Source organism: Sciurus carolinensis, chromosome 18 (genome assembly GCF_902686445.1).
Source record: "Sciurus carolinensis chromosome 18, mSciCar1.2, whole genome shotgun sequence".
NCBI lineage: Eukaryota > Metazoa > Chordata > Mammalia > Rodentia > Sciuridae > Sciurus > Sciurus carolinensis.
In genome coordinates this window covers 41,393,332-41,414,613 of record NC_062230.1, presented here as the reverse complement: position 1 = coordinate 41,414,613, position 21,282 = coordinate 41,393,332, and the positions used below count along the sequence as shown (strand labels likewise).

At 40.9% G+C, this 21,282-nt stretch overlaps 1 protein-coding gene across 6 annotated transcripts in view; it reads right to left on the bottom strand.

The window, feature by feature from the left end:
- Luc7l (LUC7 like) overlaps positions 1 to 20,303 on the bottom strand; it is a 31,498-nt gene extending 11,195 nt beyond the window's left edge. For 2 of the 6 annotated variants that reach the window (XM_047532990.1, XM_047532992.1), the window contains exons 1-4: positions 20,131 to 20,303; positions 18,141 to 18,235; positions 12,159 to 12,257; positions 972 to 1,082 (exon numbers count right to left, since the gene is read on the bottom strand). In XM_047532990.1, the coding sequence (XP_047388946.1) occupies positions 972 to 1,082; positions 12,159 to 12,257; positions 18,141 to 18,235; positions 20,131 to 20,191 (366 nt within the window). In that variant the 5' untranslated portion in view covers positions 20,192 to 20,303. Of the gene's footprint in view, positions 1 to 971; positions 1,083 to 12,158; positions 12,258 to 17,099; positions 17,262 to 18,140; positions 19,294 to 20,130 lie in introns of all 6 variants that reach the window. The other 4 variants (XM_047532991.1, XM_047532995.1, XM_047532994.1 and 1 more) reach the window with 4 other exon arrangements.
- Between the last annotated feature and the right edge of the window lie 979 nt (positions 20,304 to 21,282).

Sequence of the window (21,282 nt, the reverse complement as noted above, 5' to 3'; positions counted from 1 at the left end):
GTTTGATGGGAAAAAAGGAGTAGCTTAGGGCTGGAACTGTGACTTGGTGGTGTGGCACTTACCTAACAGGTGCAAGGCCCTGGGTTTGATACCAGTACCACAAAAATATATAAATAAAAACAATGAGTTAAATAAATAAAGGAAATGGTTTAAGAGCTATACTGAGACACATGCGCATTTTAGGTGTCCTTATCGCCACCAATGAAAATCTGAGCATAAATCTGTGCATGGCATTCCAACAAAAAGCAGCAGTACCACCCCCGTAATCCTAGGTACACAGAAGATTGGGGCAGGAGGGTTGCCCAGTTCAAGGCCATCCTGGGCCATTTAGTGAGGCCCTGTCTCAAAACGGGACTGCTGGGGTCAGTGGTAGAGCAGTTGCCTAGCATGTGTGAGGTACTGGGTTCAATCCTTAACTTAAAAATAAATAAAATTATTTTATTTATATTAAAATTATTTATATTTATTTATAAATAAAATTATTATTAAAAATAAAATAAATAAGTAAATAAAAATAAAAAGGGTTGGGGCTAGGTGCACTAGTGCAAGTCTATAATCCCAGTGGCTCAGGAGGCTGAGGCAGGAGGACTGCAAGTTCAAACTCAGCTTCAGAACTTAACGAGACCTTGTCTCAAAATTAAAAATAAAAAAGGGATGGAAATGTGACTCAGTGGTTAAGCACACCTGGATTCAATCCCCGGTACCACAAAAAAATAAATAAAAAATATCCGGTGTAGCTCAGTGGCCTTGCCCAGTGAGCAAGGCCCTGGGCTTAATCCCTAGAACTTCAAACAAATAAATAAGCAAAGTGAAAGAAATTATGTACAGAGGAGAAAAGAGATAAGGAAAAAAGGCAAGGCAGCAACCCTCTGGCATGGGCATGCTTAGTCACTCAATGATGGTGAGGCAGAGCGCTATCTACTAGCAATTCAATTACAGATGGCAATCTGTACCAAGGACACCTGACATACCTTTGCAGAAACTTCTGCACTGATCTCCTCCTGTGTTTCTGCCAACCGTTTCTTGGCAAGCTCAGTCCTCCGATCACACTCTGCAATAAAGGACTCCAAGTGATCCATTGCCTAGCTCAGGAAAAGCAGAAAGGGATGATTGATGATGCATGCCATACACTCAAGGAACCCCCTGGGATACCAGGAATGTATTCCTGTAGACTTCAGCTATAGCTAAGAAATCTGTAATCATAATAAATCAAAGGTTTTGTTAAACAAACAAATGCTAGGAAGCATGGTGTTTTCATGTGATTTTCTTGCACATTTTCAAAATTCATAAAAGGACCTCCAACCTTCAACAACACATCTCTCTGGGAACACATCTCTATGGAAATAGAAAAGGTAACATCAAAGCAAGGCGCAAATGCACATACCTGTAATCCCAGTGGCTCAGAAGGCTGAGGCAGGAGGATCTCGAGTTCAAAGCTGCCCTCAGCAACTTAGCAAGGCCCTAAGCAACTTAGCAAGACCCTGTCTCAAAATAAAATTAAAAAAGGGCAGGAAATGTGGCTCAGTGGTAAAGCACCCCTGGGTTCGATTCTTTAAAAAAGAAAAGGTAAATATTACTGAGAGTTGTGAATAAATTTAGTTATTGCCTACTGTCTACTGTCTATAGCATGAGGAAATTCAGTTCACAAAGAAGGAAAAGGAATTCTACAAATCTAACTGCTTACTCTGAAAAGAATGAATAAATTGCCACAGGTGCTACGGTGAATGCACAACAACCAGGCAAAGGTCAATGTAATTACAGGCAGGACATCAACTTCCAACCATCCCTCTGTGCTACTAAGAAGGACCTCCTCCATTAGTCAGCTGGCTAAGGATAACATCATGTCCAATATGATAGCAAGTCCATTAGCAGTGATGACAGATTTAGACAAAGTAGCGTGTTACCAAAATAGAAAGGAAAATTTGGGCTGGGGATGAGAAAGCAGCTGAAAGAACGACAGGTCCAGAGGTTATGATCTGCATCCTCCCTCCAAAAGTAGAGAGCAGGGTGATTGTCCAGAGATCAGTGTTACTCAACAGAGGGACATTGGAAAGGACCAGCATCTTCCAGGAGTCTCCAACATTTCTTCGAATACGAATAAACAGGGGAGAGGCTCTATGATGGTGCTAAGTCTCCCAGGGATTAAAAAGGGCAAATCACCCTACTCGCTGTGTCTGACTTCAGATCCAATTCCATAATTGAGAAAATCAAAGTTCCTGTTATGATAACATAAACATTCACTATGTTCAGGTCAGACCAGGAGGGAATCAAATGATCTAGCCTGTGTGTGCCAACACAGTGGCATGCTGATTTCCAGGAAGATGAAGAACTGGTCACCTGTGCTCACCTGGGACCAAAGCTGCCAATAAGACAGCTGACGTGCCCAAGGCTCACCTAGGAAGTGCCCCTACTGTTCACTCGAAGACAGCACTGTGCACCTGACAGACCCAGGGATCCATTCAAGGAGGTGGAGTGGAAGATGGACACCTGACCACTCTGCCAGTGCCTTCACTGAGCAAAGCAATTACTTATACCACAAGCAGAATCCAAACTGGTTATGGCTTCAGATGTTTGAAAACCTAATGAATGAATGATAAATATAGCATAGAAAAAGCAGACCACAGAGAAGCCTTCTAAACCACCATGTTCTTCAAAATGTGGCTTTCCTTAGTGCCCCATCTTAGGGGTGTCATGAAACACGAATTCCTAAAAGTACCTGGCACACCCCTTCTTCCCAAGAGTGGGGGCCCATAAACACAAAGTCTTAGAACCTTAAAAATAAAAACTATGGATAAATTCTTATTTTTGGTCCTTTTTTGGTAGAAAAGTATCTAATCATACCTTTAACCTGCTTTTTAAAAATTTATAGCAAAAAGGACTTATATGCAATGTTTGCCAGAATTAATATTATCAACGTGGCCATACTTCCAAAGGTGCTATACAGATTTAACACAATTCCAATTAAAATCCCAATAACACTTCTCATAGAAGTAAAGAAAGCAATCATGAAATTCATCTGGAAAAACAAGACCCAGAATAGCTACAGTGATCCTGAGCAGGAAGAGTAATGCAGGAAGTATCACAATACTAGACCTTAAATTCTACTATAGAGCAACAGTAACAAAAACAGCAGGGTAGTGGCACCAAAATAGACAGGTAGACCAGTGGTACAGGGTAGAAGACACAGAGACATACCCACATAAGTACAGTAACCTCACACCAGACAAAGGAGCCAAAAACATACAATGGAGAAAAAATGGTTTCTCCCAACAAATGGTGCTTCAAAACTAGAAATCCATATGCAGTAAAATGAAATTAAACCCCTATCTCTCACCCTGTACAAGACTCAACTCAAAATGGATCAAGGATCTAGGAATTAGGCCCGAGATCCTTCACCAAATAGAAGAAAAAGTAGGCCCCAATCTCCATCATGTCGGCTTAGGACCAGACTTCCTTAACAAGACCCCCACAGCACAAGAAATAAAAGCATTAATCAATAAATGGGATGGATTCAAATTAAAAAGCTTTTTCTCAGCAAAGGAAACAATCAACAATGTGAAAAGAGAGCTTACAGAATGGGATAAAATCTTTTCCACACGCACTTCAGATAAAGCGCGAATCTCCAAAATCTATAAAGAACTTAAAAAACTTTATACCCAAAATACAAAGAACCCAATCAATAAATCAGCTAAGGAACTGGGCAGACACTTCACAGAAAAAAATATACAGGCGATCAACAAATATATGAAAAAGTGCTCATCATCCCTAGTAGAGGAATGAAAATTAAAATCACCCTAAAATTTCATCTATCTCTAATTAGAATGGCTATTACCAAGAACACAAACAATATCAAGTGTTGTCGTGGATGTGGGGAAAAAGGCACACTCATACATTGCTGGTGGAGTTGCAAATTGATCCAGTCACTCTGGAAAGCAGTATGGAGATTCCTCAGAAAACTTGAAATGGACCCACCATTTGATCCAGCTATCCCACTCCTCAGTTTATACCCAAAGTACTTAAAGTCAGCATACTACAGTGATACAGCCACATTTATGTTCACAGCAGCTGAATTCACAATAGCTAGATTGTGGGACCAACCTAGATGCCCTTCAATTGATGAATGGATAAAGAAACTGTGGTACATATACACAATGGAATATTACTCAGCCATAAAGAAGAATAAAATTATGGCATTTGCTGGTAAATGGATGAAGCTGGAAAATATGCTAAGTGAAACAGGCCAAGCCCAAAAAAACAAAGGTCGAATGTTTTCTCTAAGTGGATGATGATAAATAACAAGGGGAGGTGGCAGGGGGGAAGAGAAGAATGAAGGAACTTTGGATGGTGTAGAGGAAAATAGGATGGGAGGGGTGGGGGACGGAAAGACAGTAGAATGAGACAGATAGTATTACCCTATGTATATGTATGAATGGTGTGAATCTAGAATGTGTACAACCATAGAAATGAAAAGTTGTACCCCATTTGTGTACAATGAATCAAAATGCAATCTGTTTTAAAAAAAAAAAAAAAAAAAGATTCTGCCCATGCCACCATTCTATAAGACTTCTATGAACGGGAAATCCTACTCCTTTTCTTGCCAGCAAAGCCTCAGATTTCTGATAGAGACAATCTTTGAACAGGAAATATGAGCTTCTAGCAAATGCTCTGAAATATTTTGTTAAAAAGTTGACCAATCAAAAAAACAGTCAACTAATCAAAACCTGTTTGTGGAATTTAAGAATTAACCTGTGGAAATCCAGGTATGATGTAATCCCAGTGACTTAGGAGGCCAAGGCAGGAAGATTACAAGTTAGAGGCCAGCCTGGAAAATTTAGTGGGGCTCTGTCTTGAAATAAAAAGAGCTGCACCCCTGGGTTAGATCTCCCAAAATGCCCCCCCCCACACAAGAAACATTAACCAGCTGAAGCTGGGTGTCACAGTGCACAACTAACCCAGCTACTCAGAGGAGACTGGGGCAGGCAATCAGAAGCTCAAGGCCAAATGGGAAACTCAGTGAGACACTGTTCCCAAATAAAAATAAAAAGCTGGGATACACCTTAGTGGCAGAGCACTTGCCTAGCAAGTAAGAGGCCCTGGGTTGGGGCTGGGGAGATAGCTAAGCTGATAGAGTGCTTGCCTTGCAAGCACAAGGTCCTGAGTTCAATCCCCTAAATTTTTTTTTTTTTTTAATTAAAAAAAAAAAAAAAAAAAAAAAAAAAAAAAAAAAGAGGCCCCAGGTTAATTGCCAGCAATGCAAAAAACCCAAGAACAAGAACAACAACAACAACAAAAACACCTCACCTGTTGTTTCTGGCTGCCTGCAGGAAGCAGGTAGCAAATGAAGGCTTGTTTCCTGTAGGGAGCAGGATGGGCAGCAAAGGCCTGTAAATGCTTACTACCAGTCTTTTTTTTTTTTTTTTTTTGGTACTAGGGACTGAACACAAGGGTGCTTTTCTACTCAGTCACGTCACCAACCCTTTTATTTTTTATTTTGAGACAGGGCCTCGATAAGTTGCTGAGGTTGGCCTCAAACTGGCAATCCTCCTGCGTTAGTCACTGGGATCATCGGCATGTGCCATGGTCATCATACCTCGAAAACCTCTGTATTTTTTTCCTTTTCCTTTTAAAAAAATATTTCTATTAGGGGCTGGGGAGATAGCTCAGTTGGTAGAGTGTTTGCCTCGCAAGCACAAGGTCCTGAGTTCAATCCCCAGCACCACACACACACAAAAATTTCTATTAGTTGTTGAGGAACCTTTATTTATTTATTTACATGTGGTGCTGAGAATCAAACCCAGTGCCTCACACTGGCAACTGCTCTACCACTGAGCCACAATCCCATAACCTCTGTATTTTTAAAGTTCAGTTATGAATTCTCTGAATAAGCAATACATGGTCATTAAGAACATTAAAAAAAAAAAAAAAAAGCTTTTGGTATTTTTGTTACTGATCTTGTTTTTTGCTACTGATAAGATCTGTTGCACCCAATTTTTCTTTTTTTTTTTTTTTCTTTTTTTTTTTTTTTGGTGCTGGGGATTGAACCCAGGGCCTTGTGCTTACAAGGCAAGCACTCTACTGACTGAGCTATCTCCCCAGCCCCCCAATTTTTCAATCTTACAAATAATCCTGCCACAAATTCTGCGTGTATTATGCACAATCTGTGTGTATATTTCCAATGGATTTTTTTGCAGCGGCAGCAGGGGTGGGCCCTGGGAATTGAACTCTGCCACCTAGATACATCCCCACCCATTTTTTAAAATTCTAAGCCAAGCATGCCTCAAATATTTGATCCTCCTGCCTGAGCTTCCAAGTTGCTGGGAATATAGGCAGGTGCTGCTAGTGCCCAGCTGCTAATCACATTATTAGCATAGATTTGCAGAAATAAGTCACAAGGTAGAAACTTTTACACTTTTTTATTTTTGCCTACTATATTAGCAATCTAATAAACTGATTATATTAGCAATCTAATAAACCTAATAGCTTTATATGACAGAGAAAATGTTAATCTTCTGTAATCCCAGCAACTTTGGAGGCTAAGGCAGGAGGCTCACAAGTTCTAGGACAGCCTCAGCAACTCAGTAGTGCCCTAAGCAACTTCATGAGACCCTGTCTCAAAATAAAAAATAAATATGACTGGGGATGTGGCTTAGTGGCAAAAGTGCCTCTGGGTTCAATCCTCAGTACCCGCCCCCCAAAAGTAATTCTTTCCCTTCCCTTTTCCAGGAAATGATAACTAACTGTGTGATGTGATGTATACCCTTTAAAACTGCATTAAGTGTGCATACTTAAACACATAATTTCTGGTCCAACCACATTTTTAAGTTATTCTTTTCATATCACACCTACTTACTATAATCCAGAGTTGTGCAGTATATCACTGGTTTTTACAAAAGTACTTTAATCCTTCCTGTGTATATTTGAGTTTTTCTACTACTTCAATGATTCAAAATGTTCCAATAAACATTTTATGATTTCTCTTCTGTAGTAAGTACACCTGCTGAACAATTTAACGAGATGACTCATCTATTTAGCATTATACGTTTACATTTATACATTTAACATTTTACATTTATATAAAGGATTGGTAAGATCTTCAAATTATATACAATATCATAATGAAAGTCAAATGCCATTTGAACTATGAGTTCAGCAACTAATTAAGAAATAGTAGGGTTGGGGATATAGCTCAGTTGGTAGAGTGCTTGCCTTGCATGCACAAGGCCCTGGGTTCAATCCCCAGCACCGCAAAAAAAAAAAAAAAGTAAACTTCAAAAATAAAGCCTTTCACAAGGACACACTCTGCATTTATACAATGTACCAAGAATCAATACTACAGCCTGATATGCTGGAGCACACCTCTAGTAACAGGTACTCTGGAAGCTGAGTCAGGAGGATCACTTGACCCAGGAGCTTGAGGCCAGCCCGCATAATACAGCAAGATCTGTCTCAAAAACAGAACTTTAAGGGTTGAGGTTGTGGCCCAGTAACACAGCACTTGCCTAGCATGTGTGAGGTGCTGGGTTCAATTCCCTACACCACATATAAATCAAATCAAATAAATAAATACCCATCAACAACTGAAAATATTAAATCAATAAATAAACAAAACCTTTAAGCCTGGCATGGTGGCACAGGCCTGTAATCCCAGTAGCTCAGGAGGCTGAGGCAGGAAGATCCCTGATTCAAAGACAGCTTCAGCAACTTAGCAAGACACTGTCTCAAATCAAAAATTTGATTTGTGGGGGTGGGGGGGACCTGGGGTTGTAGCTCATTGGTGGAGCACTTGCCTTGCATGTATAAGGCACCATATTTGATCCTCAGCACTACATAATTATAAATAAATAAAATAAAGGTATTATGTCCATTTCCAACTAAAAAAAAATTTTTTTAAAGGCTGGGAATGTAGCTTGTAGTAAGAGCACCCCTGGGTTCAATTTCTAGTACCCAAAAATTAAAAACAAGGAACAGGAGTCATAGCAGTAGCATCAGTGTAAAAGCATGCCTGTTAATCTGACCACAACAATCTGGATTACTTTATTTATTGATCATTAGTAGTATATTTTTTTTGGTAGTACTGGGAATTGAACCAAGGGCCTTGAGCCAAAAAAGTACTCTACCACTAAGCTGTATCCTGACTTGTAACAAAAATTTTTTAAACACACAACTCAAAATGATAGTTTCATTTAATATATCTGTTTATTAATAAATGTTACTATTTTGGTGTCAGTTGTCTGTTTGCCTGACTGATAAAGAGGGCTTCTATGTACCTGACTGACCCATCGAACCAAATCTCATTCCTCCCCCAAGGTTTTTCCATGCTGCTTTCATGAATTCTGGCAGAAAAAATTCAACACTTTCAAATAAGCCGCAGCTGAATGTATATCTCATGGAAGTATTTCAGCAATGAAGCAAATACTACTCAAAACAAGCTACACAAGTATGCCTTACATGGTTTCAAACTTAAAGCTGGGTCTGGGGGCACACGCCTATAATCCCAGCAATTTGGGAGGTTGAAGTAAGGAATCCCAAATTCAAGGTCATAGTCGGCAATTTAGCTAAATCCTGTCTCAAAAACCAAAAGAGGGCGGGGCATGGTGGCACAGGTCTGTAATCCCAGCAGCTCAGATGGCTGAGGAAGATGATAATGAGTTCAAAGCCAGTCTCAGCAATAGTGAGGTGCTAAGCAACTCAGTGAGACCCTGTCTCTAAATAAAACACAAAAGAGGGCTGGGGATGTGGCTCAGGGTCAAGTAACCTTGAGTTCAATCCCCGGTACCCCAAAAAACACAGAAAAACAAAAGCAGGGTAAATCTTTTTTCTTTTTTTGTACTCTGCCACAAAATTACATCCCCAGTCCCTTTCAAATTTTGAGAAAGGGTGTCACTAAGTTGTCTGGGCCAGAATTGAATTTGTGATCCTCCTGCTTCAGTGACAGAGTCAATGAGTCAATGTCATTATGGGCATGTGCCACCAGGCCCTGTAGCAAAGCAGGATAAATCTTATAGCACATAAATTATGTCTTTATGAAGATACTATCCAAAAAGTATTTGAAGGCAATAACTCCTTAATACTCAGAGATAACTGCTTAAAGCTTCACAGGGCATCCTATGACCTATGATGGGACAGTTCATGTAACCAGTACCATTAATAAGTAGCCTTATTATACCCTTTCTTTTCCTTTTTAAAAGAGGTACAATACACCTCTTTCCTGTGTATTCATTTGCCATGTCCTTAAGATACATTCCCAGCAGGGGAATTACGGAACCAAGAATATCTGCATCTAATATGCTGACAATGCCATGACAGACTGCCCTCCGGCACACACTGCTACTGCAGCTCACTCTTAATTCTCAATGGGAGGCTCTGTTCCTTAAGTGTACAGCACTGGTGACTGAACATTTTAATGAGCCACCTATAAGTCAGAAATGACCTGTAGGTTGGGTTGGGGTTGTAGCTCAGTGGGAGAGCACTTGCCTAGCATGTGTGAGGTACTGGGTTCAATTATCAGCACCATAAATAAATAAGGTTCACTGACAGCTAAAACATAATAAAAATAAAAAAAACTTTAAAAAAAGGAAAAAAAATGATCTGTAGGGAGTTATGGGGGAGATGGTGGAGGGAGGTTACCTTTCAAACTGAATAAATAATTTTCACAAAGTATACAAATGTTACCGATCTGCCTACCCTAGCCTCCCAACCCGCTCTCCCAAGACAAGTGTCCACAACCGCTGATGTTCCTCTAAAACTACTATCTGCACATAAAGCACTTCAACCAATACACAATTCCTTCCTTTGAAAATAACACTGAACACCTTTGTAATTCCAGTTACTCAGGAGTCTGGGGGAGGAGAATTGGATTGCAAAAATATATTAATAAATGAGAATAAGTAAGGTCTGCCCAAGCACAATACAGGAAAGCTACGAAGGAGATAGGCGTAGTGGCACACACCTGTAGTTCCAGTTACTCAGGGAGCTGAGGCAGGACGACTGCAAATTCAAGATCAGCTGCAGCAACTTACCAAGACCCTGTCTCAAAACAAAAATTACCAGGGCTGGGGCTGCAGCTTAGCGTTAGTGTGCTTGCCTAGCATGCATGAAGTCCTGCATTTGAGTCCCAGCACGAAGATACAAACCACACACAGCTCACCGGAAAAAGAACTAAGAAAGTATCCTATCACGCTCTGCTTCTCACTCCCTGAAGGTTCACATCAACACACACTGAAGGACACTGTTCTCCTTTCACAGCTATGCATCATCCCATCATGAAGAGCTGGACCATACCACTCCCTTACCAAAGAAGTCAGAGGGTTTTTGCCTCTTGCAGTTACAATGGTGCACGAGACTCTAGAGCAAGTTTATTCTTGAGCATACTCAACTGTACCAGTCAGACCCACCCTCAGAACTGCCACTGCTGGGATGCCTGGAGGCAGATCAGAACCACTTAACTCTCCTTAACTCTGAGGATCATGCAAGCTAGGCGAGTACTCTACCACTGAGCCACAACCCCAGCCCCTTGATACTGTTCTTATCCGAAAAATTTTACATATGAAGAAAGCAGTCCATCTTTATACATACTAAAAACAATTTGTTCTAGTTTACTGACTTTCATCTTACAGCAGAAAATTTGTACCCTTTGAGTGACATCTCACTATCTCTCCCAACATAAGGGAACTTCATTCATTCGTTCATTTTCTGGTGGGACTGGGAACTGAACCTAGGGGTGCTTTATCACTATGTTACATCCCCTTTTCCATTTTCTCATTTTGAGGCAAGATCTCACTAAGTTGCTGAGGCTGGCTGTGAACTTCTCCTGCTTCAGCCTCCTCAGTTACTGGGAGTGTATGGGAATTTTTGATATGCCAGTATTTTGAGTTCCTTTGCAGACAAATGTGCCTAGCTTTCTCTCTTAACTTTCTGGGTTTTGTAACATTTTAAGATGACAGAATTTGTGTCATCAAACCTGTTATTTTTCCAAATGGCTTATCACAGTTTTCAACACTGTTCACTGAACAACCTTTGTACTCCACACTGGTGCAACACACACCCTTCATAATATACTAAATTAGATCTATATATATTTCAGTTATTTTCCATAATCCCAGTTTCTTCCATTAATGTATTTCTTTTGTAGCATTAAATTCATCAAGTCACTTAAAAATTGCATTGACATTTTGGTTTAATAAAAATGCTAGTAAGATCTATAATCCAAAAAGATTCATTACTAAAATGAGGACTTCAACCTATACATCTTTAGACCTTATCAGTTTCTGAAACTCCAAGTCTCAAGGCAATGACCTCTTTACTGGTTAGATCATAATCAAATCCCATTTTACAACTGCTAAATTGCAAAACTTAAACAATCTGATAAAACCTAAGTATTGATGGGGGCATATGCACTGATATTAGGGGTACAAACAGGAAGTAAATCCTCTGCTAAGAATACACCCTAACTAAATCCCTATACATGTAACTAAGAAGCTATTTTTTAAATTCCTGTTATTATTTATAACAGAAAATAGAAAAACTAGAATCAATTCTAATGTTTTTAAATAAAGAAAAGACAGTTTGTGGAGCAGCAATGAAAAATAAACCCTGCCCAACAACAGAGGTAAACATAAATGTAATGCTGAAAGAGAAAAAAAAAAAAAAAAAAAAAAAATCAGGTCTAGATGATCTACAGAATCCCAGGCCTCACGCATGCTAAACAAGCACTTTATCAGAGTTACATCCCTAGCACTGCCCCTCCTCATCTTTTTTTTGCAGTACTGGGATTGAACCCCTTTTCTTATTTTGCAACATGGTATTGCTAAGTTGCCCAGGTTGGTCTTCAACTTGGGATCCTCCCACCTCAGTCTCCCAAGTAGCTGGGTTTACAGGCAAGCTTGAAACCATACTTATAAAGCTTAAAACAAAGCAAAAATCACAAAAATATGTAATAAAAATGTTTTTGAAAGAAAATCATACATACAAAATTCTGGATAGTAATGGAATGATAGACAAAGAGATGTAGATAATACTCCAGTACTCAGCTACAGAAGAGTGATAACAAATGCCTACTTCATTATTTTGCTTACTAATTTGGGAGTGCTACATTATTCTAATTAGTTCTATATTTGGTTCTTTACAATAGGGAAGAATCAACACCAAATAACACTTACATCCAATTCAAAGAACAGATCTCTTTCTTTACTTGCAATCTCATAATCTGCTCGGAGGGCCAAGTCGTGGATCTTGGTACATTCTCCTAAATCCATGCGCTGTGGAAAACAAAACATTCACACATGAACACTCTGCAGAAAGTGTGTAGAGCATGCAACACGGCTTGACACTTTATTTTTGATTTTTACTTTTTGATACTAGGGATTGAACAAAGGGGTGCTTAAACACTGAGCAACAACTCCAGTCCTTTTTATATTTTAGAGACAGGGTATCACTAAATTGCTTAGGACCTTGCTAAGTTGCTGAGGCTGGCTTTGAACTTGCAATACTCCTGTCTCAGCATTAGGGGCATGTGTCATTGTGCCCAGCTATCACTTGGTATTTTAACTGATAAGATAAACAATACATTTTTTTGAGTACTAAAACTGACAAGAAAATTAAGAAATCAAATATGGCTGAGAAGTTTCTTTTACCACCATGATTATGAGATACTTGGAAAAGAAGCACTCAACAGTGTAAAGGTGCATCTCTTTTAGATCCAGAGATAAGTGAACTGCAATCAAGAACACCTATCGGGGCTGGGGAGATAGCTCAGCTGGTAGTGCTTGCCTCGAAAGCACAAGGCCCTGAGTTCGATCCCCAGTACCGCAAAAAAGAAATACCTATCATATTAACTTTCACAACTTTTATGCATTTACTTTTCTTACTTGCAGTAGTGGCCTTGAACACAGGGCCTTGCACATATTAGCCAAGTGCTCTACCACTGAGCTACAGTAGCAGCCCTTTTTTACTCTACTTTTGAGGGTTGAGTTGCCCAGACTGGCCTCAAAATTGTGATTCTCCCATCTCAGCTTCCCAGTAGGTGGGAATACAGACGTGTGCCACCATGCGTGGTACCATCGGTTTTATTTTTGCTGCAGGTGAAACAGGAAGGAATATTTTAAGGGGTGTAACTGGCAAGGGCCAAAACACAAGGTCACTGTAACAGGTTTCTAGAATTCCTCCTGTGGTCTTAACTACTCGAGATACACCATGTTGGCCAAGAGAAGGTGGACCAGGCCTGTAATTCCAGCAAGGGAGCCTGAGGGTGGAGAATCCCAAATTCTAGGTCGGTCTGGACAACTTAAGGAGATTCTGTCACAAAATTTAAAAACAGGGTTGGGGATATAGCTTAGAAGTAGAATGGATGCTTAGCATGTACAAGGTCATGGTTTTGATTCCTAACATGAAGAAAATGAAAGAAAGAAAGAAAGAAAGAGAGAGAGAGAGAGAGAGAGAGAGAGAGAGAGAGAGAGAGAGAGAGAGAAAGAAAGAAAGAAAGAAAGAAAGAAAGAAAGAAAGAAAGAAAGAAAGAAAGATGCCCTATGCCTAAAACAAATAAGAAAGATGAGACAGAAATTGGGTTTTGGCAATTAAACACCGCCTAACAAGTGGCTTTGTGTAGCTCTTTGTATAATAAAGGGCTTAAAGCAGAAAGGGCTGATTCAATAGTTTAAAGAATCTTTCAAACATTCTCCTAACCTGGTAAATGACCTTAGACACATAACTGGGTCACTCAGTTTGCCCAACTTGGGAAACAATCAGCCTTCTTACTAAAACAAAATGGTCTGTGTTGTCAGTAAGATTTGCTTGATGTCCTACTGTATGTTGTAACCAAATATAGACTAAAGAGGTAATAAGGCATGCTTTTTATCTAAACCCTAAGAATACTGTTCTATGCAGGAACCTCCAGTCTGGCCATCTGCACAATAATAAGGAAGTTTGCATGGATGGGTTGTTAACAAAAACTAACCTGATCAGAGAGGGGGGCGGAAATTAAAAAAAAAAAAAAAGCACATGGTTATGTAACTAGTAAGAAAAAATATATATATATCATTGAACTTCACTAACTCCTTTAAGCTTGAAGTATAACTGTGCCCCAAACTATTTTTACAAGTTCTTGGATTATAAAAACCCTTACTTCCTATGCAAATTAAAGGACTTGTAATGTCTGATTCTTGGGCCTAGTCTTGTAGAAAATATTCACCAGGCTTAGTACTAGAATACCCTTTCCTTTTACCAGCAACAGAGTCAAAATGGGGCTGGGAAAAAAAATAGTGGAATTTGTCTTCATTTTGACCAAAGACTGACTTTTGTCCATTATTTTTATTCTCAGGTCAGATGTAGCTCAGGTTATGCTGAGTACCTAGGGAATCTAGAGGAAGAGTCAAGAGTTTCTTGAAGTCAAAGTTGTAACTAAGATCACTGTCCCTGTAAACCTGGTAATATAATTTCTGCTTTATCAACTTTTCTAAGTACCAAGCACTAATTCTTTTTTTTTTTTTTTTTTTTTTGGTACTGGAGGCTGAACCCAAGGGCACTTTACCACTGAGTTATACATCCAGTTCTTTATTTTTTGAGACAGGGTTTGCTAAGCTGTCAAGATTGACCTCAAACTTGTGATCTTTCTGCCTTCGTCTCCTGAGTAGTTGGGATTATAGGTGTGTGCCACTATACCTGGCCTAGGTATTATTCAGTCAGGTGTAGTGGGTCAGGCCTATAATCCCAGCTGCTCAGAAGGCTGAGGCAGAAGGATTGCAAGTTCAAGGCCAGCCTGAGGAACTTAGAAAGACCTTGTCTCAAACATAAAAAGGGAGATGGATGTAGCTCAGTAGTAGAGTACCACAGGGCCAATACCCAGTAGAGCCCAAAATAGACAGAATGATACACAGTTCCACAAATGGAACTAAGTGCTTATAGCTGAAAAATGAGTGGACTATCAGAAAGAAATGCCATAAATTAACAAAGGCTCTATTGTTCAAAGAAAAAACCATCACCAAAGGAAGTTAAATACTAAAACCTTTTAACCCAAATCCAGAATGTCTGAAGTACACACTGGCTTCCATTTTAAACACTTCAACTATCAAGCAAGTTTTGATATTAGGACACCTCACCTTAAGCAAAGTTCACCACTTTATTTGACGCAAGCAAGCGCAAAAGTCATTACTAAAGCAGACTACTGGATTGGGATCCATAACTACCTTCTTTGGTATACCTTCCAGCTATGCCAAGGAGACAAGGAGTTGAAACACTAAGGAGAGCTGATATATCCCACTAAATTTTTCCAAAATATTCCAATTTGGCTATAAGGTCCAATGTGTCAAGATTTTTTTTTTTTTTAATATATTTTTAGTTGCAGAAGGACATAGTACCTTTATTTTATTTATTTTTATGTGGTGCTGAGGATCGAACCCAGTGCCTTGCACATGTGAGACAAGTGCTCTACCACAGAGTCACAACCCCAGCCCCAAGACATTTTTTTTACTATAGGGATGTAGTACAAACACCTATGTTTTCCACTCCATGCTCTGGTGGTCTAACACTGCTGACAGGAAGCCAAATATGAGATAGTGTACATTCCAACTCTTAGGGAGTGCTAAGGCAGGAGGATCACACAAGTTCAGGATCAGCCTGGGCAACTTAGCAAGAGCAGTATCAAAAGTAAAATTAAAAGGATTGGGGATTTGCTCAGTGGTTGACTACCACAAAAAAAAAAAAAAAAAAAAAAAAGAAAGAAAAGAAAGCCAGGTGTGATGGTGCATGCCCTGTAACCCCAGCAACTTGGGAAACTAAGGCATGAAGATCCCAAGTTGGAGGCCAGCCTGTGCAACTTTGGTGAGACAGATAGGAATATAGCTCAGTGGTAAAGTGCCCCTGTGTTCAACCCCAACTGAAAAGAGATTTAAAAAAAAAAAGAAAGAAAGAAAGAAAGAAAGAAACCACTGCTGACAAGGAAGACAACTAAAGGTGCCTGAATCTTCAGAAAATAAAGTTCTACCAAGGCACAGTGCAACCACCTTACCTCCAATTGTTACTTTAATCTTCCAAACTCACTAATTAAGACTACACTTTCCTATAAAACTCAATAATTACTTCCATCACTCTGACCCACCCCATTAATCAGAGAAAAGAGTTTGACAAAAACCTGGACCAGGAGCAGCCCTTAGTAGGCTGAGGATTATAACCACTTGCTCTCTCTGCTGTTATATTCTAAAAAACTATGGTCATTCTATTTTGGGGTATTGCAAAACTCCACAGAACAGTGATCTGTTCCACTACACCTTACCTCCACATAGCCCAGGACAGCAAAGCTCAACATTCACAACCTCCATCAGAGTTTTCAATCCTCGCCCTATGTTCAGCAGCCCCTGACCTTCGTCAAGCACTTTCTTTATGTTCGTATATGCTTCCTGGTATCATTATCCTCCTCCTCCTCCTCCTTCTCAGACTGCTCTTCTCAAACATCTCTGTTGAGTCATCTTGACCAATTCAAGCACTAGAGTGATCCACCAAGCCCATGACTTTTCACTCACCGGACTCCACAGCCTCTGCCTCCCTCACACCAGATCAGACATGTAGCAATGCTCCCTCTGGTCTTGCCTCCACCCAGAACATGATATCCCTGAACCTCACACATGTGTTCTTTCACCATTCAGGGCTCTGCTCAAATGTCCCTCAGAGGCCTTTCCACATCATCCTACTCTAAAAAACAGCAAGTTATTTACTGATTTGCTTATGTGCTGTCCATCATGTTTCCCACTAGGTAAGAGTGGGAGTTTTACTATCAGCATAGTGTCTCTGGCACAGAGCAGAGGTCCAATAATAAATATTAAGCAAATAACTCTACAACTAACAAAAAGTACCTATGGGAAATGCATATTCTGATTATTTTTCTTGCCAATGTTCCAGAGTAATGCTACAGGGCTCTGAAAAAATGGTTGAGACCCTCACTACAGTTCATATCCATCTGTCTTCTCTGCCTTTTCCCAGTATGGCTCTGTCAGTGATTCCAAGCTGTGCTTCCTACAGAAGAACGTAGCCAACTGCTAAAATGCTCATCACTAATCCATACACAATACCAACAACATGCTACAGCAAACAATAATTTGATGTTTTCCTACCCTGGGTTAGACTGCAACCAGCACAGGTTTGGCGTTCATTTCATGTCTGCGGCCAGAAATGCCAGTCTCGAAGACTTAATGTAGCTGAGCAGTTCCTCAGCAGATGTGCCCCCAACACAATGGTAATAACAGAAGCCATGATTCACCATGAAGAAATATTTTCTGGAACATAAGTGTGCAGTTTTTACATTCCCCAAGGTAGCTGTAAAGACTTAAAATGGTGAGTCTTTGTGGAACACTTTTGCTCTATGTGAATCAACACATGGTCCTCCACTTAAATTGTATCTAATTTTGGATAAATGTACGTTCCACAAAACTAGCAATTATCCATTTTGTTTATCTGAAGTAGATTCTACAATCACTGGATAGCGTATTGATTTCACGAAAAGGTGACTTAATATTAATATAAAACTATAAAATTAATGCTATCTCCAAATGATTTGTAAAAAAAAAAAAAACCAACACAACAAGAAAATGGAAGAGGGTTGGGATTGTGGCTCAGTGGTAGAGTGCTTGCTTCGCATGTGTGAGGCACTGGGTTTGATCGTCAGCACCACATTAAAAAAAAAAAAAAAAAAAAGAAAGAAATCAATAAAGGTATTGTGTGTCCATCTACAACTAAAAAAATCAAAAAGAAAAAAAGAAACTGGAAGAAGAAAATGTAGCTTGCTGAGTAAAAAGTCTAGAATATACTCAACCTGTAATCATACAAACAAATCCATCCAGAATATTCAAAGAACTACATGCAGACCTAAAACACACATTTTGCTAAATTAAAATGTTTGTACTACTTCATTGTAAGTATCACAACGTGAATGACTTTACAAAAACTTGATAGCTTTACAAACAGAACTTCACACCACTGAAATATGTTCCATAAAATAAAATAGAACCACACTAACAGAAACTACAGTTTGAAGATTAGTCAAGTAATTCAAGTAATTTCTGTGGTTGGAGGAAAATAAATTTAACCTGAAAACCTTCACTGTCTATATAACACTCACTGTGAGTGTTCCATGAGGTCCCCCAAAATGCACCTACCGTCCCAGCCAGGATGTCATGGGGGCAGCAGTCCAGAAGGTGACTCTTGCAGACGCGATCATCTGTAAACTTGACCCTCTGTCTGGTTTCGTCTCCTGAAATTCATTTGTGGTTTTAAATAAGACAATATTATCAGGTTAACCACAAAAGGATATCTGGTACAACAATTCACCTGGATTATTTGCAGACTATCATTTCTGTGTTTTCCCCATCACATACACTGAAAAGCTGATCTAAAGACATTTACAACTGGAGCAAGGAGAACACAGATTTTTTTTTTTTTGGAGGCTAAATATACCATGAAGAATCACAATGATATCTGACTCCATCATTGTGCCAAAGAAGTCAAAGAGTCAGAAGTAAAAGGTTGAGCACCAAAAGGCCATTGTCCAACATATATATGTGGGCAGTGAGACATCAGTGAGTGCCATCAATCAACTGTGTGACTTATAGCTAATAATTTCCACCAACAAAAGTTACTAATTAGCTTAATCTTTTTGTTATGGAGAAACACATAAGAGGTGGTTTGCCCAAATTTACATAAAGAAGAAAGGTTTCAAATTCTTATCACTGACTCTTAAATAATCTAGACCTATTCTTCTCATTCCCCTTTCATTCCCACCCTTAAAAAAGAAAGTTGGCACCTGGGAGTCACTTTTAACAAGACAATACCAAAAGAAGCAAAAAGGAACTAGGTTAGTCAATACACACTGTGAGCGCCAACACATACTGTACCCATCTGCATTCTTCAAGACCTCAGCTGCAGAATTTTATGCCCGCTGTTGAAAAGTTTTAAAGGAAAAGTTTTCTTGCCCATACCTGCAGTAAGGAAGTCAGGGGGAATGATACATAAAAGTAAAGGCAAAGTGGTATGTGACAAATTTTAAAGCTAATCTGTGCATAGGACACAGAGTTGTGTAATAGTCAAGGAGGAATATATTTTAGGATTTGCAAGCATCCAGGATTAATGTAGTGTCTTTTTATTGAAAATGTTTTCTTTCTAAACTACACTTTTAAAGTTACTTGTGAAAAAAAGCAAACACTTTTTTGTTATAACAGCTTAGAAATTGGTTGTGACTCACGGCTCGATGAACATGAGGCTTTTCTGCAACTCCCTTGCAGATTGATGTAGGCAGGCAAAGATACACTGAACCTTTATAAATAAAATAGAGGGGCCACAATTGTTCAGTTTGTATGAAATAAAAATATGGGAAGCAATTCAAAAGCAACTCAATAAACAAAGAAAGCTAAAAAGCACTTATCCACCTATGAAATAAAGTGCAAAGAATCTGCACAGCCCTGCGAATGTGCCAGTGTGAACTTACAACTTCATTACTTCAGTAGAAAAGGAAACAAACCACAGCAGGTATATGTTTTGCAAGAATGCAACCGCTTTATCCTAAGACAACCATGATCTTTCGCTCCTCCCTACAATACGACCTGCCTAACGACCGCCAAGCGCTGCCTAAGCAGAGGCTCTCTGTGTGGTTGTGGGGAAAGAGGGACTGGAGAAGTACTAGACAGGAACCCACGTTAGAAAGCTCAGTTTATGGCTCCCTGTCAATGGTACAGAACAGAACGCCCCGGGGTTTCGAGGCCCGTTTTTCTGCCCTGAGGAGCCACGGAGAATTCCGCCGCCGGGCTGCCAGCGACCCGGAGCCCGTGCTGGTTCCAGCCCTTCGCCGATTCTTGGTTCGCACGGGGGCGCAGGGCTGCCGCGCCGACGGGAAGTCGCAGAAGCCCCACCAGTCGCGCGGCCTCCGAGGAAGGAGCCCGCCCGGGACCCACGGGCGGCCCGCGGGGAGCCCGGCCGCAGCCTCCGCGGAGGCGAACCGGCTCAGACAAAGGCTCGGCGCCCGCGGTCCGCAAGCGGGGGAGGGGCGCTGCGCCCCGCGCAGACGCAGACGGCCATGGCCCCCTCCTCCGGCCGCCCGGCGGCCTCGCCTCACTCCCGCCCCAGCCCCTCGCCTAGTCGGCCGCCCAGACTCACCGTCCCGAGCCGTGCCCATCAGCTGGTCCAGCAGGGCCCGCATCTGCGCCTGGGCGGACATGGTGACCAAGGGGGCGACCGCGACAGCTCCTCTGAGGGTGGCGGTGGCAACGAAGGACGGCCGCGTAGGTCTAGAGCCCGCTAGGCTCTTGCCCGCCGCGGGGGGCGCCGGGAGGAAGTGCGTGGCGGCAGCTCAAGGCCTGCTGGGAAGTGTAGTTTCCGGGGCGGGGCGCCTACGGGCCCGGGGGCGGAGCCAAAAGCCCCCGCCCAGGCTCCTCCCAGCCTTCAACCGGGCGGCGGTAGCGGCTTTGAACCTGCACTAGCGAAACAAGAGTCTAAGCCCCTCACTTTTTCTGCTAGCGGTGAAGGAGTGCGCTTACCACTTAAGCGTCTTACTTCTGCGAAATGGGTTTGCTAAACATGCCCCTCACGGATTCCGCCACCCTCCACTGAAGATTTAGTTCTACCGCTGAGCTAAATTCCTAACTTCTTTTTTTCCCCCCTCTTTTTGGTCAAAAGGTCTCTCTAAGTTGCCGAGCCTGGCCTCGAACTTTCAACTTGTAGTTCTGCCACAGGCTCTGGAGTCACTGGGCTTGCAGTCGTGCACCACCGCACCTGGCTTATAGGAGACTTTCTTTCCTTCTTTCTTTCTTTATTATTATTTTTTAAAGTTGTAGATGAACACAATACCTTTATTTTATTTATCTATTTTTATGTGGTGCTGAGGATTGAACCCAGTGCCTCGCTCGTGCTAGGCAAGCGCTCTACCACTGAGCCACATGCCCAGCCCCCATAGGAGACTTTTTTAATGCAGTCTCCGGAGTTGAACCCAGGCCCTGAGCATCCTCGCAAGCGCTCTATCGCCGAACTACATACTCAACTCTGCTCTGGATGAAAGTTAAATCAAGCATGAAATTAACGTTACAGCTATGATTATCCTTTGCAGTTGTTGTTCTGTGAGCTGGTAGTCTGTCATTCACAGTGTAAAAAGAGACGAGTAAGCAATGTAATGTGTGTTTGTGTGTGAAGTATAACATATACGTCTACTCTATTGTTTATTACAGATCTTGCATCTAACTCCACTGTCAGAATCATAGTCCAGGATACGCTCATCTTTCACCTGAAGATAGCAGTGACCACCTGCTATAGGAT